This window comes from Psittacula echo (assembly GCF_963264785.1).
Source record: "Psittacula echo genome assembly, chromosome: 3".
Classification (NCBI taxonomy): Eukaryota; Metazoa; Chordata; class Aves; order Psittaciformes; family Psittacidae; genus Psittacula; species Psittacula echo.
The window spans coordinates 104,990,368-105,017,222 of NC_137736.1; the positions used below are offsets into that span (position 1 = coordinate 104,990,368).

At 35.7% G+C, this 26,855-nt stretch overlaps 1 protein-coding gene across 3 annotated transcripts in view; it reads right to left on the minus strand.

Annotated features, from left to right (window-relative positions):
- The window catches only part of PDS5B (PDS5 cohesin associated factor B), a 119,810-nt gene that overhangs the window by 64,115 nt on the left and 28,840 nt on the right, over positions 1-26,855 (minus strand). For all 3 annotated transcript variants that reach the window (XM_080614425.1, XM_080614426.1, XM_080614424.1), the window contains exons 4-12: positions 25,806-25,892; positions 25,615-25,712; positions 24,430-24,556; positions 17,595-17,675; positions 15,337-15,477; positions 6,134-6,249; positions 4,241-4,335; positions 1,899-2,044; positions 822-973 (exon numbers count right to left, since the gene is read on the minus strand). In XM_080614425.1, coding sequence (XP_080470551.1) covers positions 822-973; positions 1,899-2,044; positions 4,241-4,335; positions 6,134-6,249; positions 15,337-15,477; positions 17,595-17,675; positions 24,430-24,556; positions 25,615-25,712; positions 25,806-25,892 — 1,043 coding nt within the window. The remainder of the gene's footprint in view (positions 1-821; positions 974-1,898; positions 2,045-4,240; positions 4,336-6,133; positions 6,250-15,336; positions 15,478-17,594; positions 17,676-24,429; positions 24,557-25,614; positions 25,713-25,805; positions 25,893-26,855) is intronic.

Sequence of the window (26,855 nt, forward strand, 5' to 3'; positions counted from 1 at the left end):
AGGTCAAAGGCTCATTTCCAGTGCCACCAAGACTGCCTTGATTAGTCAAGAGGGACTAGTTGCCCATACGCATCTATTTTTCAATACAAACAACCATAGATAAGGCTATAGCTGGTATGACAGAAGCACTGCTCTCACCATAAATCCAGGACAAAGCTCTAATTCATGGCAATTATAGCACGGAAAAACGAACCTTCTGCAGAGAGATATGCCTTAACTGTTGTCTCTACATTTATTAGGCTTACTTTTAAATCACATAACAACATGCAAATCTAAAACAAGATTGTTAAAGCAATTTCAATTACTGCATTTTAGCATAAAAATTAGCAAGCTACTTAAATATAAACAAAAATCTCCTTTACTCAGGCAATGAAATACAGCTCTAAGTACTGAAATACCCTGACCTATCTCACCCTTTAGAATATCTTTAGCCCTTTAAGGTAAAAAAGAAAACAACAGAATCACAGAATCACAGAATCCCAAGGGTTGGAAGGGACCTCAAAAGATCATCTAGTCCAACCCCCCTGCAAGAGCAGGGTAACCTAGAGTACATCACACAGGAACTTGTCCAGCCGGGCCTTGAATATCTCCAACGTAGGAGACTCCACAACCCCCCTGGGCAACCTGTTCCAGTGCTCTGTCACTCTCACAGTAAAGAAGACAACATCTGGCTGCAACCATGTAAGATTATGCTACACACTGGATCAAAACATACATTATCAAGTCTCCTTCTTGTCAGCACTTAAGCACAAAGGAAAAACAAATCTGAATAGTAAGTTACACACTTATCAACAGAATCACCTAGCTCATGACTGACTTACCGGTCATCTATACTGTTTTGGTAATATATATGCAGAAGTTTATCTTTGATCCATGATATTTGTTTTGCAGCTTCTTTTCCTGCTTCTGATTGTAATGAATACTTCTTGTATATCTGTGCAAGTCCCATCATAGCTTCCTTCCTCACTCTCCACTTCAGAAAAAGAAATAGTACTCAGTTTAGCAGTTCAAAATTCAGACTGCAGAATTTCCTGGTAGGCATTATCTATTCTACACCAGAATAATCTCATTTATAAATCATTAAACTGAGTTCTAAGTGCAACACTTTCTCAACAAGACATATATTGCATTAAATCTACTATGCTAAACCTTTCAACATCAGTAATTACTGTGCAAGTATCTTGAATTCAGACTGTTACAAATTCAAGCCAATGCCCTTTCTCACAGGCTACACTGAATATTTGTGATTGTATTACCAGTGCAACAGCAGAAAGCATGTCAGCAAATGAAAAAAAAACAAGTGATAATGTTAATTTTAAAGGTTTGCCACCAGCAGCTTTACTGCAAGTAGCAAACCCTCAAAAATTTTATCAAATAACCAAATACAGTTAAATTAAATTTCAAACTACTCAAATTTGAAAGCTAATACACTGATTTGTCAGTCTCACAGTGATCTAATTAAAGGAAGGTAAACTACCTAGCTGTAATGGGGGAACATTTTTCATTAGTGATTTACAATATATTTTGAAACCTGCTTGTGAAATTTGTTAAGAAAAATGTTAGAATGTTTTATAAGGATTTCATTTTATTGAAAAAAAAAAACCAAACAAACCCAACTAGAGCTACACAACTGCAACAGTATTTTTATGCCTTAGCCTATTTTTTTTATAACATACTATCTTTAATAAAAATGCAGCACAATGAAAAATGTGGCATTCAAGTAACGAGCAAAAGATGCCTCATTAAATAGACTGCTTCAAAATTTTTTGCATAATATTGGTTTTAATTCATCATTTTCAAATTTGTTCAGCATTTTTTAGAATTGCTGTTTTTTAAAAAGCTGAATTACAGTCTAGAAATATAACACACATTCATGATTAGGACTACTTATGTCTTACCCGCTTGTCCAGTGTTCGTTCTCTAACAAAATTAAGTAGATGATCATTGACAAGCAAAAGATCTTTTTTAGCAGCAGTAACTATGGAGACTATAACATCATGTCTTATGGCCTCTTCAGGGTCATGTGACCTTACTTTAAGATATTCTGGGGAAAAAAAAAGTAAGTACACAATTTTAGCTACTTTTCTTATGCTAGACAGCACCCAACTGACAGAAGCAGAAATCATGACTTTCTACTGGTTTAAGCACTGACAGTAAGAAACTAATAATTTTCTCTAAGAGAAATACCAGTAAAACCTTATATTAGAATATCAAATTTTTGTATTTCTGGCATCACAGAAATATGAGTTCTAGCATTACATTTTTACTTTAATTTTTATTATTTCTTATAGTAATTAGGCTATGTCTACATTATTGACAGCCAAACAGAATTGGATCTGTAAAGTAGAACAGACAGTGCTGAGAACTTGATAACCACACTGGATACATTTTAAAGTCTTTAGACTAGAGATTACTCTTTTTCTGCATTCTCCATCCCCTTTGGCTACTGAAGCACATTAGCTGCACCTCCTGACCACAACTTCTATGCTATTCACAAGGAATCTAGTTTACATACTCCAGGAACACTCCACCATATGAGCTGTGTAAGCATTGTAAACAGGGACAAATCAAGAGACATACTTAAAAAGCAAGCTCTTTGACCAGCTATAATGCTTACTTAGACATGTTTTAGTTTATTTATCTTAAAACTATTTTTCTAGATTATTTTGGTCCACTGCTACTTATTTGGTAGCATCAATAATCTTATATTATCCACATTTTAAGATTTCTGCTTAAGTGTCAAAAATGTCAGCCATCGTCCTTTCAGAAAGCTCACAAATAAAATGGCAAAATTCATTTATCTTTCTAGAAGTACCTATTTTAGGTTATAGAAGCACAATCAGGTAGGAAAATGCATACAGAAGTTAAGATCACTGTACTCTGCATACATCAGTGAAACACTGAGTACATTAAGAAACATTCGAAATTCAAAGTTTATTCTGCATGCAATAACCAGAGGTTACTGTTCTCTTATTACTGTTCAATGACCAGTGAAAATTTTCAAGTCTTATCTGAAATACTGACCATTAAACATTTCTGGTAATCAGCACAAGTGTCAAAAGTGCACATCAAGAAATAAAGCTTTGCACTCATAGAGGTTATGAAATTTGAAATCCAAATACAACTCTTTTTTTTTAATTATGTGTTCCACAGGGACACATAATAAATTAAAACCAAGTGAAGAATTACATCACTACACAAAACAATTCTGGTCTGAAAGAGCAGTGAGTTAGAGAACTTTTTCAACAATGTGACTTTGACAAGCGCTGTGGGGAGAGAAAGGAGGGGCAAGCAAAATGACATTTCCCAGAGGATACCATTAGAGGGGGCACAAAGTCTTTCAGCAATGTACAAAAAAGAAAAAAAAAAAAATCCATGAAAATACAATTCTGATAATTAAAGAAGAAACACCTCTGCCATTTCCATTCTGGAAAACCCAGAAATTTCTTTCAAGCTGGCTTAACACTACCAATAACTACAGGATGACTCCAGCCTGCCTGTATTTGTGTTTTAACGTGACAAACATTCAGCAAGCAGGAAAGCAGTCCCATGCAATTAACAGCCCTTTAAATTCCCTGCTTAGACCAAATGAACAAAGGTATTACCTCCAAAAATTATAAGAGGTAGGAGTTTATTGATTGGGGGAGATATAGTCTCCATATACACTTTGAGGGGAAAAAAACCAAACCATCCCATTTTCTTTAATTACACTTTTTTCATTACGACATCAGGAACAACAATTACTAAATGTTTTTATCTACACCAGCTCCTTTCTTCAGAGGTCTTGAATTACAGGCTGTATTTCACCTGAAGAAGAAAGAACTAATGGCTGTGATCACAGTTACCAGGACCGTTTGTCATGTTTTAAACCACGACTGCATAATATTTACACATTTTGGCTTTGTGGAACTGAGGTCTCCACTCTGCATCCTAATTAATAAATGCCATGACCATTAGGTTAGCCAGGCTGTCTTTGCCTGACCCCACAGTGCTTACTTTCAACAGCGGTTGGGAATGCAACTGCTCTAAGAGAGAGAGAGTGATCTCTTTGGTTAAGACATCCTTTATGTACAACTCCCTCAGCCCAAGAGGCAGCACTAACTAACTAAGACTGTGACTTAGAATCTGAACCTCAATTACATCCTCCACCACATCTGACGTTACTTAGGATTACAACTAACCTGCTTGACTTTTCCAGGAGACTTAAAATTCTATTTTAACATTATAATAAATCCGGTACCTGTTAAGTCTTTTGCTAGGTCAGGATGGTTCATAAGACAGTGACTTGCAAATTTCACACATTCAAGACGAATAGGTACATGGATATCATTAAACCTATTTAGAAACAAGACAATGAATACAACAACAACAAAAATACCAACGCTTCTACCAAAGCAATTAGTTTATTTCTACAAAATTTTAAATATCTCCAAAAATATTTTTATGCTTCCCATGCACAGTTACACACTACAAAACATCTCTGATTTCCCAGTATTAAGTAGACTGTCTTTAGCTTAAGAAAAGATTTCTGCACTCATTTATTAATTCATGTTCCAAACATGAAGAGAAATATTCTCTCCTAGTACACATGAAAAACTCCCAGGCAGATAACAACTATTTATTACAAAGATGTCTGACATTTTAACTATTTTTTCTGCAATAATCCATATAATTGACCATGAACCATGTATCAGCAGCTAAAATTTCTGTAAGCTTATGATATTTGTCCCCTCTTTAAATTGTATGACAGACATCAAACAGGCATCTAGCCTAGTACAAATTTATTCTGAGATGGATCACTTCAACCTCTGTAGTACTTCCTTTTGAAGGAATGAATTAAGTTTGATGCTTGAAAACCAGTATTTTCTCATATTTAATTTTGATGCAAGTCATTTTATAACAAAATGATTGATGTAAGAGATTTTTGTAACTCTCATTTCGAAAAATTCAATGCATTTTCAAGCTAACCTCAAAATGCTTAGTTTTAAATAAATTCAAAATAAGATTTTAGAACAATATTGCTGTTGAAATGCTTATTTATCAAATAAAGAGATTTTAACAAATAACTGTTTTAGCAAAAAAGCAGTTATGTTTTCAAACTTAACAGATTTTAAGAACAGTTCCTTTAACGACATGGCTATTATAACTCAGTTAAAATCCTGGGGAAAAAGTAAACACATGTATGTGATTTATAACTAGTTGAAAAGAGTAATTATGAACAACATGGCTATTATAACTTAGTTAAAATACTGGGGAAAAAGTAAACACATGTATGCGATTCATAACTAATTGAAAACAGTAATTATGAACAACATAGTCTTCACATTGCTTCTCATCATAATCCAGTGAAGCATTTTCCTTTAGGCCCAGTTAGACCTGTCTTTTTTTTAATGACATGCAATGTTTTCAATAGTTATACACTTTCAAACAAAAGGCCTTCCCTCAATCAAATTTCTGTACTTTCAAAAGCAGCAGTTCTTTGAGGACTCTGGTTTTGATACAATTGAAAGCTAAATTATAAACTATTGCATTTGTAATAATGTATAGAATTTATCCTCATTTACTCAAATCAAAAACATTTTCATCATCGTAGCCCTACTTAAGTTTCTCCTTACTACAACGTCCAGCTGTATTTTCTGGCACAAACCAGCATAATATTTCAAAATCAAGACTAAGTATGTTTGCAGCACAAATTTAAATACTACAAACCTCCTTAAAGGCACTCCTACCATTAAAAAATTGAAACCAGTATACAAATACTGTACATAAAAGCCTCAAAACTAGTTGTAGTATCACCTGATACTGCAAATGTTATTTGATGCTATTTTAGAATTAATCCATTATTGAATAGCTTCACTTGTGAAGAAATAAAATATTCCTTTTGCTTGACAATTGCAATAAAGATAATTGGGGAGGGAAAAAAGAGAACTAGAAAGGAATGATTTGTAATTGTTTCCTCTGCAGAATCACAGATGCAGAAGATTTATGTAAAATAATCGCTTTAGCATTAGCTGTCAGATTTCAGATAAAGCAGCAGGAGGGAACTCACTTTAGCTGTATCACTTAAAAAGTTTAATTATACTTCACTGAATGTTTTTTTCCTCCTAGGGAAGGAAATTAAACCAACACATACCTCCCCAGGTAGCACTGCCAAAGTGGTTTGTTTTGAGAAGCCAACTCTGAATCCTTTGCCCCAAACATTTTTGCTAGCAGTTTTACAACCTGCAGGCGTTCTTCATTGTCATTGCTCTAGAAATTGAACACATTTTTTAAAAAAATTAAAAAGTAAAAATATAAAACCAAACAACACCAAAAAAACGACAAAAAATGCAAAAAAAATCCCAATAAAAACCAAAAGCACACAACCAAAAGCCCCAAATCTCCACACACGGACAAAAAAAATCCAAAACAAACCAAAACAACTCAAACCAACAAAAACTACAACAACAAAAAAGCCCCACCAGAATTCTGGTTTGTACAGTTTTTACACCAATACATTTACACACCTCTAGAAATATCAGAATGCAGATTAATAGACTTTTCTTCTGTAGAAATGTGTATGTCAAGACACAAACCTTTTGCTATTACTGGGAGAAGACAAAACAATAACAGCAGCTGAAAATTAAAAACAATGTAGAGGAAAAAACCTAATGTGGACAAAGGCTGGTGAAAAAATCTGAAAAATACACAGGTGCATACATCTTTTTAACTCTCACTTACAGATTAGTGATTCTGTTAAGAAATTTGGTATGTTCCTGTACAAGCTTACACAAATTCAAGCGCAACACAAAACCTGCAAAACTAACACTACATTTGCCTGCATTCAGAAAACCAATTTATAGAGAAGATCCAATATGCACAGGATCTGGTCCTGTATTTAAGCCTCTAAAAATACTGAGCTACAACAGATATCTCCCTTTCATATTTGAAATTAGCACTAACAGAGATAAAACAAAGCACTTCCCAGTGTATTTTCATTACCACTGGTTTGCATTACACTTGTTCAGTACCACACACCGCATTTGAAGCTTAATACACACTTTGGATATACGTGCTAATGCTTGTGCAATTAGCATGGACTTGCTGCTCACCAATTTTTTTCTTTTGCTTATTAAAAAGAAAGATAACTGGCTGCAACATTTCTTTGAAAAGGGAGTAGCTAAAATTAGTTTGTAATAACTAGATATTAATCACCTCATTATTTCAGTATTTTTCTAGTAATAAAGACGAGGACTGTTTAAAATATTGTTCTTTTCTACTACTTCTGACATTCTTATTAGTTCACCTATTTTTAATGTAAATTAAAAATTTACATCACCTTTTTAATGTAAAAAAGAAATAAGAGCACAATGTAGCTGACAGAGCTCTCTAATACGACATCATAGCCTTGAAGACCAACTATTCCTCCTATCTGGCTCAATACCATAAATGGGCTGAAAAGCTTGCCAGTATGTCCTTTTAGCTCAGCTCCCTAAAAACTGTAAAAGCATTTGTAAAATCTTTAAACATAGCTAGAGAAGTTAAGGATGAAGAAACCTTGAACACTGACATATGGCATTACAAGACTAATTCTTCCGAATACATGCTAGTATTAACAGCACTAATAGTAAATCCATTACTGTTTGACTAATATTTCCAAATAAAATTCAGGTTGACATTACTGAAAGCCATTTTCAAACTCCTTCTCTTAATTTGCAATAAATTATACCTCATTTCCTTGATAAGTTTCAGCTTGTGCCCTTTATACTACAAAGTCTTATTCTGTGCCCTCATGGTTACGAATTTTAATTTTTTTTTGAGCCTATTTTAGTCTCCATTATGCACATCCCATCAACTTCTATTAAACCAACAAAATATTAAACATTAAGCACCTCTGAATTTCCCTAGGTAACCAATACAGATCCAGAGCAAGACACACCAGAAGGTAGGGAAAAAGGGGGGTGGAGGGGTCTGTAGCACACTAAACATTCAACTACTTGATTTCACAGCCAGAAATAGAGGGGGGGGGAAAGACAAAAAGAGGTTAAAAAAAAAACCCAACAAACAAATCCCAACACACAACAAATAAAACCCTACCCAAAACCATACAATATCCTTAATGAACTGGCCATAGAAGAAGCTTTCACCTATTAGGCAACTACAAGACAATCTACCACATTTCTAGTCCCACTTGTAGAAACAATGAATATTTATGACTATGGATGAACAGAATTTGGAACTTTCTAAATTTGTGCCCAAATGTTGGTCTCCTTGAAGCATTCTTATACAAAACTCCTGAAGGTAACAAAAATTAACCTGCCCCTCTTATTAAATTAATACATCATTTCTGCAGCCTCTCAGTAATATTTTCAGTTTCCCATACGTGCTCCCAACACACAGGCAGCTGCTCTTCTGCCTACATATCAGGGTCACTAATAGCAGCTGAAGTTGGTCAGATTGTTATCACTACCAAGTCCAAAAGCACAGGCACCACTGAGGATCTGAGGGAGATTTGAGGGTAGAAGCGGACACATGACCTGAAACTTGCCAGGAATTTTAACTACCATATCCAGAAAGAAAGGCAGCTCTACAATAATAGAAGTCAACATTTTATTGATTTTATTCATTACATTAGTAATAGTCTAAGATGGTAAAATAAAGATGTAAAAGCTGTTACGGTTATTTCCTAAATACTTTATTCATGAGCTTTTAATTCACCTGAATTTAAAATGGTATTCACCCTCAGTAATACAAATTTCTAAAATTCAAGTATGTAACTTGAATAAAGGAATATCAGTTTCCTTTACAAGCTGACCTACACAACAATACATTCTTACCTTTGTTCCCTTCTGCATCAGTAATGCTTCTGTGTCAACACTAGGTCTTTAAACACATCACCTTAAGATGCCAATGTCAGACACAAATGACTGACCCTCACAGAGGAGGTTAAGCTAAATGAACTTCAGTGCACATTCTGCTGCTAAGCCCCAGATTCCTTCCCAAAATTCAGTTAAAAAATAATTACCAGTTAGAAGCAACTGTGATTTGACACAGCTCTCCAAGAGTTACAGTTTAACAATGCTCCTTTTCTGCCACATGAGAACATAGGAGCTTTTTCTTTAGAAAAATCTATAAAGGTGTGGTGGGTTGACCCCAGCCAAAAGTCAAACATCCACCCAGCCTCTCACTCACTCTCCTCTTCTGTAAAAAGAGTGAAAGCGGAGAAAATAGAAGGAAGATTAAAATGTTCATGGATCAAGATAGTAACAGTTTAATAGGTAAAGGAAAAGCTGCATGCACAAGTAAAGCAAAGAGAGGAATTCATCCACTACACCCCACCAGTTCCTAGAAAGCAGGGTCTCAGAGTGTATAGTACTTGCTTGGGAAGACAAACATTATGAGCACAAAACACCCCCGTTCCTCCTCCTTTCCCTGACCTTTTATTGCTGAGCACTTGTCACCTTTCAACCTCCTGCCCTGCCTCAGCCTACTTGTGGTAGGGGAGAAAGCCTTTACCTATGCAAGTACTATTCAGCAACAGCCAAATCATTAGTGTGACAATAACTCCGTTTTAGCCACAGATATGAAGTACAGTGCCATACAGGATGTTACAAAGAAAATTAACTCTATCCCAGCAAGACCCAAAAGGATAACTAGTATGTTCTCTTCTGTTTGTTTGTGACATGGCAGCACACACCTCACTGCATTTCAGTTCTGTCCAAACATACTAAAAAGATTCTTGTGATACAGAAAAAGCACCTAAGGGAATAAAGCACACAAAAGCTGCACATTTCAGAGAACACCAGTGCTGCCAATAACCTTTCATTCTTCAGCCGAGCCAACAAATACAATTCTTACAGCAGTTAAAATCATCTGGCATCCTGATCGAACTGCATGGTGACTGGTTGCACCTAATGGCAAGGTGCTTGAACACTAGGTGGCCACACTGTTTAGATCCAAAACAGTAAATATGTTCAACAGTGTTACTGAGGCACCTATGCTGTCTCACAACCTCATAATAAGTGTTTCTTAATCCCTCCATACATTGTCAAATACTTGGTCACTGACAAGAAAACCCTTGTATTTTTCCCCACACTCAAAACGACAATCTTCCATAAGACCCTGATCCCATAAAGAAAAACCAAGAGGCTTACTGCCACGAAGAGTGCAAGAGAAGTTTAAAGAGATGGAGAGGAAGAAATCTGGATCCTGTCAGGTAATGAGTCACAGACACACAAATGTTTGTTCATGTCGTCAAACTCCTATCAGCCCAATCATTTGGAAGGCTCTGAAGATCACTCACCTAGTTGTTGGAAAAAAACCATCACCACTTCCTCTTCAAAACATGCCACAAAGAGTTTAAAAGCAAAAAAGTACAACATTATGGGGAAATTCTGGTTCACATACAGAATACAACTAGTAGAAAAGTTGCTGATACCAGGAAGAATCAGTTTAGAGCAACAGGATCACTATCAGAGAAATGCCCAGCACTTCACTGTGAGAATGAGTACCCTAAAGTCAGGATGAAATATGAGAACAATCCCTGAAAGAACAAGTCAAGAATACCAAGACCTTTCAGCATCCTCCAAGAACAGGGGAAGGTCCCCAACATCAGAACAATCAAGATCAAGAGCACCTTTTGGCTTTTTTCCCCTCCTCGTCACTTTAACTAGAATTTACGCAAACGAGCATGGCAGCACTTGCAATCACGAAACAGGAGTACATCCAACAGACTTGAGATTTCAGTCTGTTGTCAGACAGAAATCAATTAACTGATGTGAATAGCATTTGGCTTTGGGTAGAAAAAGCATCACCAACAATGCTTCCCTCAGTGTAAACAGACTCATCCCATTCAACAAACAGGATTCATCAGTAATCACACGGATTCATCAGTAACCACATGGCTCCAGGACCAGAACATGTCTCCTTGATGCATCTCAAGTAAAAAGGAAGACAGTAAAAATGAACTAAACTATATTTTTCTTTAAGGGCTCAGTAACAAGCAGCAAAATATATATAGCATTAGAACATACAGATATGAGTATCTCAAGGACAACCCTTTGAAGTCTTATCACATATTATTATCAAATTATTATCATTCTTCCAGGAATTCCCATCTTCTCTTGTTTGGCTACTGACTTCCCATTTTGTTGCCAAATGACAACCCAAAAAAGTGCAGAAATCTTTCTCAGGTTGTCAGTAATGAAGTTCTGTAATATCTGCCTTTGGAAACCCCACATCACATCATTCTTCTCTTATACACAAGAGGCCGAACTGTTATTTCCCAATTTATCTTGAAGTCCTGTGCCCTACAGAGCTGACCTTCATTGCTCTCTACATGACAGGGCCAATAAAAATAAAAAAAAAAAATCATTTAACATCTGTACGAAAGTAACCTCCAAGGCAAAAAGACTTTTCAGAAAATGTCAAAAGAATTTAAAAAGAACAGCTTTTGGATAAAAACGGCTCAAACTACAGCAAACAAAAGAAAAATGCTTTAAGAAATTAATTCATTTCTTTTAAATTAAATTTCACTGAAATGATCAGAAGCACTGAGTTCTGGCCCACAGAACTTGCCAAGTTTGACCTGAACATTGTTGCTTTTTTTTTAAAGCATCCACTTTATATTGAGAGAGAACACTTGGAATCTTGCTTGGATAAGTCTACTATGAGTCTACTTCATCTGGCCAATTTTTTTTTTTATTTACTGCTTTTGAAACCATTATAAAGAACATGCATGCTCCCAGAAAAACAGAGAGCAATTACTCAATTTGCCTTTGAAAAGCCCAGATCGTATGTCCAACTTCCATATGTTCAAAAGCATTCCAGATGAGATCATTTGGATACATCTTCACTCCTCAAAACTGACAACAGTTAAGACAGCCACAGCTTTCCTTTAACATCATCTGCTTTAAGAGCAATACAAACCTCTTTAGCAGCAAAGTAGCAATACGAGATCCTGGAAATCAGTAACTGTCCCACTACCCCATAAGCTTTATTTGAGTATTTGCCCCAAAAAAGTATTTGACTTTTACAATCACACCTTTGTTTGGTACAGCTCTTGAATATAATCTCATAGAAGGCTACAAAGATGATCAGGGGGCTGGAACACCTCTCCTATGAAGACAGGCTGAGAGCTGGGTTTTTTCACCCTGGAGAAGAGAAGGCACCAAGGAGACCTTAGAGCAGCCTTCCAAGACCTAAAGGAAGCCTGCAAGAAAGCTGGAGAGGGGCTTTTTACAAGGGGCATGTAGTGACAGGACAAGTGGGAATGGCTTTAAACTGGAACAGCGTAGACTGAGATTAGACATTAGTAAAAAAATCATTGAGGGTAGTGAGGCACTGGAACAGGTTGCCCCGAGAAGCTGTGGCTGTCTCATCCCTAGAAGTGTCCAAGGCCAGGCTGGACAGGGCTTTGAGCAACTTGGTCTAGTGGAAGGTGTCCCTGCCCATGCAGGGGTGGCTGGAACTAGATGATAGATAAAGGTATTTTCCAACTCAAATCATTCTATGATTCTATGAAATGTTATGTACCAAATCCAGAAAAGCCAAAATCATCTAGTCAATCTCTGAATGATATGCAGAGCTCACCGAAGTTCATGGTTATTGTATCGTTAACTGACTTTATTCAAAAAGACACCTACTCTCTCTGCTATTTCACTTGGACTGCCAAGTGTATTTTTCTCCTTTACCAGGCAACTGATCCAAGGCTTCATCAAAGCTAGCAGGGATACTACTGTCCAGTTTCTTTTCATTTAAAGCAGCAAAACATTAGTTGCCTCCTACCATATGCACTCTCAGTTTCACTGAATTCACACTCCCTTCTTAACATGCTAACATGCAATTTACCTGGATCTGAATTAAAAATGCTTGACACTAGCTACTGCTGTTTAGAATAAAGCCATGACTGTTACTGGAGTGGAAAGTATTTGATCATCACTGGCAGGTTTGCATGAAGAACGAATTTGTGCTGATTTCAGAATAAACATAGGCTGACCATATTTCATTAGTATTTCAGAACATTCATCTTCAAGATACTATTTTAACCACAGAAGGATCTTACAGACCTCTCAACCCATTTAGAACCATAACACAGTTTGGGTTGAAACGGATCTTAAAGATCACCTAGTTCCAACCCCCCTATCACAGTCAGGGACACATTTCACTAGACCATTTGCTCAAAGCCCTGTCCAACACCTTGCCTTTATCACTTCCAAGGATGGGGCATCCACAGCTTCCCTGAGCAGCCTTTTCTAGTATTTCAAGATTTAAACTAGGATTATCCTATTCCAAATGGAGGTGTTTCTTCCCTGCCTCCCCACCCCCACCCCCCCTCACCCCCCCCGTAAAAGATAGGTCAAACTTCATTTGACAGCCAATAGGACAAACCAGACATATATTGTCTTACAACTTAAGGCATCAAAAACACACACCTGAAGCAACAAAATAATTCAAACAGAAGCAACACCATGGTCTTAGAATAGCTACAAACTGTACCCTGTTCAACAAGACATCAACAAAAGATGAGAAAGAGGAATAATAACTATATAATAGTAACTATAAATACATACATATCTATTGGAAACATTGCTTAACTGGATCTTACAATCCTCAAACCTGAACCCTTACCCTCAGGGGTTCAAGACCTCAAGGAGAAAACTAAACTAAGGATCAAGGAGACAAAAGCAACAAAACACATGCTCAAAGAGTATACTAAACAAAGAACAGAAATGCAGAAATAAAGAAATAAAAAAAAAAAAAAATCCACCAAAAAAAAAGGTGTGTAAATTAAACAGATTAAACAGTACAAAGAAAACATGGAAATGCTTAGTGCTGAAATCACCCCACTGAAGGAAGAGACCAGGAGCTGTTGAAAGAAAAAAAGGCTGACAGCATTGGGCTACTAAACTTCCTGATTCCAATGGTAAAATAGGATACAAAAAAAGTTAGAAAGAGTGGAATGCAAGAGTTAATGAAAGAGGAAGAAGACAATTCAAGAACCTTCAGTTTTTAAATGGACCTAAAGATGGAAAGGTTACTGCAATTACGGCTATGAAGAAGGGGGTGGAAATAAAGGATGTCGCAGCAGTTAACATTAAATCTTTTGAATAACAGCTTTGGCTACAGAAGTACTGTTTTTATTGGAGTGAGAATGATAATTGTTCACCATCTGTAAGAACAGAAATTAAAGGCTGCAAAGGTCTACTTTTAAGAGTCAGTCAGAAAGCAGTAAACTGAACCCTTCTTTTGGAAACATGAATGAAAACCATTAATACACAACCAGACCAACAAGTGTATTGCACCTGCCAAGCAACATTAGTGAAAAATAATGGGGGGGGGGGGGGTTGGAACTAAATTATCTTAAGGACCTTAAACAACCCAAACCATTCTATGATTCTATGAACAAGCCGCTATGATAATGAATACTGCACTGAGAACAAACCAAAGGTTCTACAAACCTAAAATCTGTCCTCAATAATAAAAATACATGCAATTTTACAAGTGGTCTACCACACACTAGCCCTCAAGTTTAGTAACAGATCACTTTCAAACTTAGTAATACAAAACTAATCAAATTCCCCGCTTCCACAGAAACCCTGTGGAATGACAAAGAGAATAGAAGTAGTGCAGAATAAAGGAGTATGAACTGTTACATGAATTTCTTCCAAGTGATTGAGACAATCTGAAATGGTAGGAAGTCAAAGAGAAAAATAACTGCTGAAAGAGACAGCTAGCACCAGCTATCCTTCAGACATAAGAAGTAAGCCTGAAAATCATAAAAGTCATTGCAGCAATGACTACAACACACATTTATTGAGTCCAATGCTCTGTTTTCACATTTCACAGGCCTTCTATTTAAACAAAATTATCAGTACATCAGTTTCCACTAACATGGAGCCCATCTTTTCCCTGTTCTGAACAGATGTAGTTTCTCTGTGCAGCTAGCAGCATAAGGTACTTTCAATATATTGAAACACCTTCACAATAAATAGTACAGTAAACCAAGGAACAACACAGGTCAGATTCTCAAGTCATCAAAAAAAAAAAAAAAAAATCAAGTTACTGCTTGAAAGAAGCAAGGCAAAAAAAAAAGAAAAAAAAATCACACCAACCAAAACCCAAACATATGCATACATGCACTGTAGGTTCATACATCTGAAGTTGAATTACTCTTTTTGAGGGCTTTTATGAGTTTTCCTTTAAACAGTACAAAGATATGTTTTACATGTAAGTATTCATTTTATATACCAAATAATTTGATGAACTTTTCAGTAAATAAATAAATAAATAAATAAGAATCATTAACAGTCAAAGCACATGCATTTCAAATATACAGGAAGGATAAGAAGCATTTACTTTAAGTTTGAATTCAAGCTGGGGTAGAACAGAAAGCAGGAGGTGACTGTCAATATTGTACAACTCCAGAATCAAGTCGAATACGTGCTCTGACAGGTCACTAATGGATGTTTTACCAAGCATGAGGACTTGATTGAAGAACTGGAAAATAAAACAGGGCATATACATCAATAACAAGGTGTATATATACTCTTCTAAATTCTATGCTTGCCTACCTATAAATTCACCATGCACAGATCAGGATTCTGTAACAGAAATCTTCAAATATTTTTGTTTCGTATTCAGTATTACATGTAGTGGAAAGTACATTAGAAGTTTGTTAAAACGCTTAATTTACCAGAGCAGGCCTACAATAATGTAAGAAACACAATTTTAGAGGAGTTCCAGTGCATCACATCTTTTTATAATGTGACTATATTTAGAGTTATTTCACTATTGAGAACAATCACTTTAAAAGTATTGTAACATTCAGTCAAAACATGGCTGAAACAACTGGCTAATTACTATATTTCACAGCTGACAGGTTAAGGAGCTGTAAGTAAAAGCACATGAATTAATAACTGGCTGTTCCAGAATTTATATTTACAAGCAGCATAATGCAGCTGTAAAGCCATTATTCTTTCATGATAAACTTGACAGGCATGAGAGAAACTTTATACTTCTCATTAAAGAAAATATTTTCTAAAATCAAATATTATTTCCACACATTTCAACTATATCCTCCCATAATAGATGGGTAAGAAGCAACTAAGGAGGAACTCAGTACTCCTTACTCATAATGGGGAGGACATAATTTGGAAAGTTTTTCTTTTCTTTGGGTTAGGACAATACACAAGCATGGCTAAACAAATGAAACTATTTCCACCTGCCACAAAGGCAACAGAACGCACTTAAATGGCACTTGAGTTTCCAAACCCCAAACTTGGTACAGATGAACATTATGACCCTTTGTATCTGACAAGGTTAATCATATAAGTAAAGAAACTGAAAACATGAAAGCTACCACTTTTTAAGGTTTTAAAGTGAACCCCAACAAGTGATATAATAAAAAAAGTCAACAGTTTCTAGCAATAATTACCAGAAATAACGAGTAAGTGCATTTCATTAGAAGTTAAAGAGTCCACACTTGTCTTGTAGAAAAGTTTTCCTTTTCTGAATACAGTGTTGCCTGGAATTCATATATTCCTGGTTAAGAAACTAATTCTTACTGTGCCTTTAGTATATATTAAGGAAGCAAGCAACTTTCAAAACAAAGACACCACACAGCATAATATTTCCCACTTGTGGAAACCAAGAACAGAAGACTGCATGTACATATTTTCCATAAGAGGAAGATTCTTAGTGTACAGACTTCTTTAAACCCACATAATGTCACCTAGTTTGTAATCTAACCTTGCAGCTGAACAACATTAAAAACACATTCCCATGTAGCAACACCTTCCCAAACAGTAGGTTTAACTAAAAGGGTTGAAGAGTTTTCACAGAAGATTTGTTTTAAATCTTAGAAGGTACCCACTTCGCAAATACAAGTGTTAGAAGTCTGAAAGCAGTAAAATGCATTGAAAATTTTCTATTGTTTTCAAGCTCCTGAGGCTTTGGATAACTGCCACGAGACCTGCTAAATCTTTAACTACTTCTAAAACCTTTAATTACTTCTAAAATTGTGCAACCAAAGTTAGAACATACTCCTGTCTGATCTTTACTCCTGTCTGATCTTTACTTCCTCTCATCCCTCTTGCCATGTCTATGACATCTAGACTCAACTTGGCTACAATCCTCAATCCACTTGTTTGTTTTCTTCCCTAATATCTATTCTTCAATTCTGTTTCCTCTTCTTTTCCTGTGACAACAGCATTAAAATTCTGCTTTATCTTCACTTCTCTTAGCTTCTAAAATAGTCTCATCTCCTCACTAGAAAAATAATTTTGCCATGGGAACAACGTGTTTATGTACTTTTTTTCAAAACAATACCTGTAAGTACCATTGGTCTTCCAGTCACATTAAGGACTGAAGTGCAAGGTCTCCCAAAGCAGCAGAAAGTAAACTAACCACTGCATTTCAGAAATCAAAATTAATACGGGCTTAGTAGTTTCCATATCATGAAAAATTAAACTCAAAGGGATAGGTTACAGTGCTTCATTGATACAATAATTCTCTCAAAGAGCAGCCCTATTTGACTATATGCAATTCATTCACTTTATATTACAGCTCAGTTAGAAATGTATTGATTTCCATATTTGTTTGCAGTCTTCACTTACATTAGTAATGTATGGTTCAATTGCTTGTGCTGTCCTCTTTAGTAAAGCCTTTGCCAAATCATAGGCTTGCTTGTTTAAATTCTGGAAGGGAAAGGAAAAAAAAAAAAGCAACAGAAGTTTTAAGCACATACATTAATCCTAAAATAAATCCAAGAAATTAAAGCTAATGTGTACTCGTAAGTCCATTAAAGGAATAGTTCTTTTTATACTTTCAGTAGTAAAGATAATACAGTAAAAACAAGCCTACTCCAAACAAAGCTTTGTAGCCTCCACTAATATTACTGAGAAAACTCCTGGCAAATTGGGGCTTACTTTTAATTCTCAGTTACTTATCTAAGCCTGAAACTCAGTGAAGTCGGTCCTGCATTTTACTGTTTGTCCTTATCATCATCCCTGAAAAACAGGAAAGCGATATAAAGCAACACCAAGGCATTTACAGGCACCACAGAAACAAGACTCTGAACAGGACTGTGGTAGAAAGTATGATTCTGTCCTTGCACCAAGCAGCCACCTGTGAACCACCATCACAGCTTCTCCATGATATCCTGCAAAGATACTCAGTCTCTTTGACTGAGACAGCAAAGAAAAAGAAATACCCAGAATTTCAGTTCATAAGCAGAAAATACAAACCAACAAAACTAAAACGAAAATAAAAACCCACACCACTTTCCCAGCATTCCCTCCATTCCTATCCCTCCATTTGTCTATTTGGGTTATTGCTCTATCAGTGTTTCCTTCCTTTCCCTGCACACATTCCCCATACTTCAGTTGCTACATCCATTCTATTATTTCTAATCACAATTATTTTTCAAAAATTCAGAAGAAAATGAAAAGCAGGCCTTGTGACACCCACAGCAGACTTGATTAACACATAGAAGAATGAAAGGAAAGTCTTCAATATAAAAAATACATATAGTCTTTTAATAGCTAAAATTCTCTGTAAAAATATAGTTCTCCCAATTTTATTAGTCTTTGCAATTTAAAAAACTCAGCATATTCCATTTATCAGATAACAGTATAAAGTGGCAGTTTGTAGCTGTTTTCAAAACATCTCATACATTCCTTCAGAATAATGAAAAACAAACATAAGATACATTGGACACCCAGGGTACTTCTTTGACTGCATATTCCTGGTTCTTTGTAGCTATCCAAATGGAAAAGACGAGATTTGCAAATAGATGGAGAGTATTGCCTGCAATTTCAAAAACTGTACAGCAACTATAGGCTTCTCAATAGTAGTAGGAACGGATTAACATTTTCTGTTAATTTAAAACAGAAGCCTTTGACTTGCTTACTGATAGAACAAAGTCAGGTAACCCAAGTCAAAAGACTACAAAGATTCATATCTGAAGTACCTATTTTACCCAGAGCCACTACAGAAGGGGAATAAATCCCAATTCTGGAAAGATACTCAAATGCTTACATGAAAACATTAACATCCTGTAATTTCCTCTTCCCTTTATTCAATCAAGATGCAAGGGTCAACATTGGCAGCCTTTTTACAAATTTCTACAGCTGTTCCATGTCCCAGAAAAGACTGAAGCATTTGTTTTCTGTTATTTAGCTAGAATTGTGACTGTTCAGGAAATAAAAAGGCACAAAAATCCCTAACAAGGAACGTATGTCACTTGCAGTTCTTGCTCTGATCCCTCTTGACTTCCACAGCTCACCTCCACCAAAATAAAGAAAATAATTTTTACCTGGGTAAGAGTGAACTCTAGATCATGAGAAAGATCTGATTTACGTATACAACAAATCCAAACAGCAGACCTAGTACAGCAGAGTTCCAAGAGGCAGATCTGTTTTGATTCTCATTAATTACAGTTTCAGCTTGCATCTCTCACACACTTCATTTGAAAACCCTAATGTTTCCCAAGGTAAATGCCAGAAGCATCCACTTGCAACCCAGGCTAACATATTAACATTACACTTCCTTCTATCTAAAGAAGCTGCAAAGGTAAAAAATATACACTTTATCACAGCCTGCTAAGGCAAGCTGGCTTTTTTTTCATGCCTTATGTACTTGATTTACGTGCCAATAGCCAAAGCCCTCAAGTGTCCAGAGGCTGAACTTTCTGACAATAACAATACCAAAGTAGTCTTAAAAGCACACAAGAAAGTTTTCTTCTCCCTTTTCCCATTCCAGGATAAAAGCAGAAACAAGAAAAATTGTCACTGCCTTACTCAAAATTAAGCCAGGAGCAGCCCAGACCATTATCAAATAGGTTCAAAGATCTCATACAAAACATCAAATCTATCTTTCTGACTAATTTAATAGCCACAACTTTAAACTTTGCCTTAAGCAGAAATTTTATAAACAAATCTAACAGATTTCCTCCCTGTGTTTATCTCAATTCTTCTATCATTATCTTCTCTTCAATCTTTCTATACATGTAGGAAAAAAAAAAAATTACATGTATTTCAAGATCTTCTAATGCTTTAAGAAAGCCCTCATGATGGGGACAATAACCTTAATCAGGATGCCTCTAAGAGCCCACAAGCACCCAGCAGGGATAAGCTTTTAAGAGTCCTGAATTCGATAGAAACCAAGCCATAAGCTGGCAACACTGTTTAAAGTAATCATTAGTAATTACTGCATTTTGAAGGTAAAAGCAGAAATAAGTACCAATTGATAAGGACAAATCAAAGAACCACCCATGAAAAGGCAGAACTCAGATCTTCCACAAGAATGTTAATAAACAGGAGAGAACACTACTACTATTAACATTAATTTTTATGCTTAGAAGGCCTCCACAAATAATATCTGAAAACAGACCATCTTTGTCAACCCTCAATTCTCTCCTTTGTCTCAATTTCTACCACAATTTTTGTGTATATATTGTTAGCATTTAAAGCTTTTTACACTTCTGTAAAACATTAAGTTTTGCCAACTCAGTTTTCATACTTGTTCTTCTCCAAAATGTCTGACAAAATGCTGCTGATATTTTTGTGTATCTATAGCGAGTGCTCTCCAGGACAGTTTGCCACAGAGCCAAGTCAGTTGTACTAATACAGAGGGGTTAGCCATGATGGAAATGCATACCCACTGATTCTTTTCAGTTACTTTTCTCCAGTTGCCTCTCAATGCCCAATTTAACACAACTCAAAGAAAATGAGTGAGCCTCATTTCAGTGAGCCTCATTAATTTATTTATTTTAAAAGCCTACTAAGCCTTTTAAAATAAATAAATTAAAAGGTAACAGAAAACAAAAGTATGTCCCTTAAATTTTCCTTCAAAAGAGATAGCTTGCTAGCATCAAGCCAGCCCTTAATTTCATAGATTTAGTAGTAAAATAAAACATTGAGTCTGTATCTAGAGCAAATTTTCTTAAAAAAAAAAACAAAAAAACCACCAAACCAAAACAAAACCAACCAACCACAAACCAAAAAAACCCACCCCAAAGAACAATGTACACTTAACATATTATTTTCTTGACATTTGAAAAGGGTTTTCAATTTGTCTCTTACTATCAATGGCAAAGCACCAGAATTTGTATCCAGGAGCACTTGACAAAACAGTTCTAACAGATTCTCTAGCTCTACTGGGGGAGGGAAACCGGCTTCTAAGGATGGCTGATAAAGGAAAAGCTCAGCTGAAGTGTTGCCAAGACAGATAGCACTAATTATTAAAGCAAGTTCCTGGTAGAGACAGTTGGAATTCAATTGTCGATATCACTTTTTTGAAGAGATAAGCATGTAAAGCATGTGGGACATGCTATGTGGGATTCCTTGGTGTACTCCTGAGGCTGAAAATGGAATACTCTGGGAAACACTCCAGGAAATAAAGTACAATTTGCCTTCTAACACACTGCACAAACAAACTTGTTTACAGATGCTACCATAAAGGGTTAATAATCTAAAAAGAATTAAAAGTGAAAGGAAAGCTATTAATTTCTCTTGCCTTTTCATATTCACTACCTCTCCTTTGCTTTTGGTCTTTTCTGGGGTTAGTTCACTATATATTTATTTCATTCTTTGTTAATATAATCAAATGAATTTCAGTAGAATTCATAAAAAAAGAAAAGAGAAACCACAAACGGGAAAAAGTAATTAAACATCACAAAAATTAAGAGTTGAGCAGATAGTCAACTTAAGTTTACTGTTTTACTGATTTATCTGATACCTGCTATACTACTCAAACAAGCCTGTGCATACTCTACTGTACCTGCACTATTACCATCAGCCACGTTCGTTCAGGTTTACATCAATATGGCTTTTATTCTGGACAAGTGAGATTCATGACAAACTCAAGTGAGCTAGAGCAGCTTAGGCTACTTCAGTGACTAGTAATTATGGGAGACGGAAGTTTGATGGTACGTCACGTCCCCAGTATATGCTCCTTTCACCTGAGTCATTGCAGCTGTTCTGCTAACACCATTGCTTGTGAGACTCACTACTCAGGACTACTCAGTGACCACGTGGCATCCCTCATCAGAAAAATATTGATCTTGGTTTTAAAAGACAACAACTTTGCATTAACCTTCTATAAATTGCTCAACTAGTTACTACAACTCTTAAATATATTCATATAATTTGTGCATCAATCTAATGATGAATTTCAGCTATTAGACTTCAGCATCCAGGATCTAAAACTAGAGAAGCTGTTTGAACCTTCTGTTCCCAATACACACTTATAGACTGCCTCTCTGATAAATTATAGAGATTAAACTCCTCAAGTCTTCCACCCAGTGTTAGCCAATACAGCTCATTATACAACAAGTCATACTAGGCCTATCACTATTCTCTAGAATATAGTCATTCAATTCACAAGGGCACTCCACATTCCTTCAGACACACAGCCTTCATTCGAGCTGCATCAGAAATACACCACTTGCCTGTGCCACTTGCTACAAACAAAGCTATCCTATCTATAGCAATTTCTCAATCTGATCATTTTCAGATCTTAGCTAGTAACAGATCTACGCTTCTTCTACACCATCAAATGTATTCTTTTGGTTCCTGAGGAATCTGGCTAGATAAGGATTCCCTACTCACCATTACAACAGCTCTTGTCATTCTGCCATTTCTGCTGAGCCAGGTTGATTTTAGATTTTCCCTCACATGTACAGCTTAACAGTTAGGTCAGTTAAGACACAGCTCTGCTTTATGTTGGACCTTATCCTTAACTGCCTTGTAGTTTAGTGCTCAATGGACATGAGTGGAAAAATTCTCACTCTGAATTCATTACACTTTTCCAACATGACATTAGTAGCCACAGAAAGTGGTTAGATGACTATGTAAGCTCTGAAATTTTAAATAAACACTATGAGAAGATACTGAGATGAAACAAAACTATCAGAAGCTTCTATTAGTATGAAAACAGTTTAAAAAAATAAAACAAAGGTAAAAGTATGCATCCTGAAGTAACTATTTCAGTTAGAAAGTAAGCTATGAGCTAGCACCCTTAGAGCCAAAGAGCCAGTCTGATTAGGAGAAGAAAATGCAAAACCCCGAACATCTTATTCTGTTAACATGTTCAGTCAGTAACATGAATTAAAAACAGCACAATCAAATCAAGTTGAACACAGATGACATAATGAAACAGCAGATACTTAACAACTGAGAAAATACAAACTGTTTTGTGTAGTCTTGCTTTTGCTTGTTGCATCCTAAATCTTTACTTCATAAATCTGAATTTCAGCAATACAAATCTCATCCTGGTCCTGGCACAAAAGTATTAGAGTCCCTGAAGAACACAGTTAAAAACATTTCTAGAGGAAAAAAACGCTGATCTACACTAAGCATTTAATCTTTCAGTGTCAATAGACAAATAATTTATGTGCTGTTTATTTACTGAAATTGATGGCTAGTGGTAAAGCACACTATGCTGCACTGTTTGCTATAAACTTTTGAGAGCCGGTCACGAAAAATTTATTCAGTTTCTTCAGGTACATTACTGTTAAGAAAAAAAAAAAAAAGGCATTCCAAAGATGCAAAAAAATTTCACACTGAACCTTACTGTAATTTCTAAAAAGTTAGGTTAGCCCTTTCCTGAATGCACTTAAAAAAAAAAAAAAAGCTGTCAGATGACAGCCAGAACTGTCCAAAACCCAGCTAAGTACACATTTCCTAGACAATTTCCAGAATCCTTTTTTTTTTTGTCATACACAACTTATAAGTCTTCTCCTACACCATAGCCCAAAAGATTCCAGTAGGATCCAGCTAGTTTTCTCAATGAGGAAGTCAAATGTTTAAACAGCAAGGAAATGTAAGTGTCACAACATGTGCACAGTTTGAAGTTTTTCCTCAGTTCATCTTTTGGACACCATTTTGGGGGTTTAAGACGACATTATTCATTAAGGAAAGGCAATTATCACTTGGGTCTTCAGGCACCTCCACTTCTGAACTTAGTTCTATGGCTGCATCAAAAACATACCAATGTGTTTTCAGTAACACCAAGTCAGCATTTCTGAAATATAATTGTGCCAACTACAAATCAGCAGTCAAAACTTCTTCCCCTCCCACTTAGGGCAGCACATTAGTTTGAACTGCTGATACAGCACTACAATAATTAAAAACTTTCCAAAGAATATATGTATCTTTTATAAAAAGTTCTGATGATATTGACCATATATAAAAATGCATAAATTCATACGTCATTAAAGCTTTCAGATTACCATGACCACTGATACTTTGGTTTATGGCAAGTGAATCCAAGCAATGAAACTACTGAATTGTTACTATTAAAAATTATTTGTTTGCTAAAAAAGATCCAAGTAATAGGAATACATTTGCTACAGCTATTCTCATAAAGAAATGCAAATATTTGAACACATACATCCAATAAATAACAGTTAAAAAAAAAAATCAAAATTAAGCCACTATTAAGTCTTACCTTATGTGCTGGCACTAGATTAACTAACACTGTATCCAAAAGTTCCTGCGACACAGTATCTCCCTCACAAATGATAGAGCTCATTAGATCAACCATGTGCATGTGTACTTTTTGGTTATGACCATTGCTGAAATTGAAAACAAAATTCTTAGTGTACTGTATACATAAAGTACAATCTCCATGCAGCATACTCCCTGTGGTGACGCCAAACAACAAGGAATATAATAGTCAAATCACAAATTTTCTTAGAGGTCAAAATACTTGGTTTTCAGCTGCATATACCACTCTCCAAAATGTTCTTGAATCTCACACCCTCTTCATTTACTACTGCAGCAAAAGAGTAGGAGGACTGTATCTGTCCGTATGAAAAGAAAGTGTATTGTAACATCCCTCCCCTTTACTCAACATCCCAGAGTAAGTCCAGCTAAGGGCCACAAATATGATTAAAGGACTGAAGCAGCATTCATACAAGGTGAGGCTGAGAGTGCTGACATTTTTTTAGTGTCAACTAGAGATGGCTTAGGGAGGAACTTATCATTATGTTTAAATACCTGATGTTGGGAGTAAAGAAGATGGGGCAAGACTGTTCTCCACTAACAGGACAAGAGGCAATGGGCACAAGGTGAAATACAGGACATATCATTTAAACAGAAAAAAAGAGAAACTTTTTAAATGTGTGGGTGATTGAGCACTAGAAGGTTGCTCAGAAAGGCCATGGAGTAGTATCCGTCCTTGGAGATGCTCATAACACAACTGGCTACAGTCCTGGACAATCAGCTCTAGCTGACCTGGTCTGAGCAAGGGGGGCAGACTGGACAATATTTAGCCATACATTTCAGTGTCCACTATTTACTAACTCAAGTTTCTACAATAATAATAATTTTCTAAATTCCCTGTAATTGCATGTTACCTCATTCAATTTCAAGAACAGAATAAAATAAATGCAGTAAAAGACAATCAAAGTAAGCTTCTTTGGAAAAAAAAAGATGATTTGCAGTGTCTTTTCTAATTGAAACTTGCAAAACTGACAACTTGTCATGTTTATATTTCTACCTTTAGTTAAACTGAATTACAAAACTAAGCTCATTACTGCCACAAGTCACACAATAGACTGAACACCCAGGTTAGAAACATCTGACCTCAACCATGCAGTAATATATTATAATTGGGGGTGACAATACTTACTTTATTACTGAGAACAGTGTTCTGTACAACTGTGTAAAAATCTCATTGCTGTCTTCTAATTCAAAGCATATGTTATAAGATTTGACCCAAGCTATGTTCTGTGTTGAACAGAGAAAAACAAAAGGAGTAAATACACAATTAAGTTGAAAACATTATTTAACAGTTATTATGAAATAACTTATGAAGCTTACCTCAAGCAAATAAAAATACCGATTAAACTGGGGGCTTTTTGTATCTTCTAAACCTTTAAGCTGCCTTGTTATGAACATAAATATATCCTGAAAAGAAAAAGGTTACAGTTATTTAATCAATTGCAATAAAACTTTCAAAATTAAAATAATTATCTTTTTAAATTTCTAGCATTATTCATTACTACAAAATATGCAGCAACAACAGACACTATTTCACAGCCCAAAAGAAGATGATCTACAAAAACATCTTGGAGAATGTCAAGGAGTAATTTCAAAATGCTTCATGTTTCTTTAAAGGGTTGAGAAAGTATTCTTTTTCTGAAGGAAGCAAAAGCTTTTCTTTTCCAAACAAAATCACACAACTTGACAAAAAGAGAGCTGCAACTGGCTGACATGCTGTGGAAGCCCAAAGATTATTCAGAAGGACAACGAATTTTACACTTGTACTTTATACTGCAATAGGTTTCAGCAGAAGGGGAAGAAAGCAGTAGGCAACTTCAGCTTTCTTAAAGAGTATTATTATATTTTTACATGGTACTGCTTGTGCATTTCTCAGCCATCTGCTACTGACAAAGATCACATCTTTTGCAAAAACCAATAATAAACAAAGGAGGAGCAATTTGGTTTAACTTTCAGCACCAGAAGACTTCTTAAGAACAAGTTTCACACAGAATAAATTCAAGCAGGTTATAAGGAACAAGTAGTCAATTATGAACAGAATGGAACCACACAGGAAGTTGTCTTTTTAAAATGCTTTTTATATTCAAATAATCAACAGCTGGAAATTCCTAAGTACTACATTGAATCAAAAGATTCAGAAGCACATACCACCAGAAACAGTGTTTACAACCTCAAGTGAATCTGTAATATTTCAATCTAACAATCAAGGCCTATCTTTTGGAATTTATCTGATTTATAAAGTTGTCATAATAAACACAAGAAAGCTTTACAGTTAACCCTGAAAAAAAAACCCTATCCTAGAAATAGTCTAGAAAGCTTTTCTATAACATTTTCCAAGGACCATTTCCCCTCACTCTCACAAGAATGACA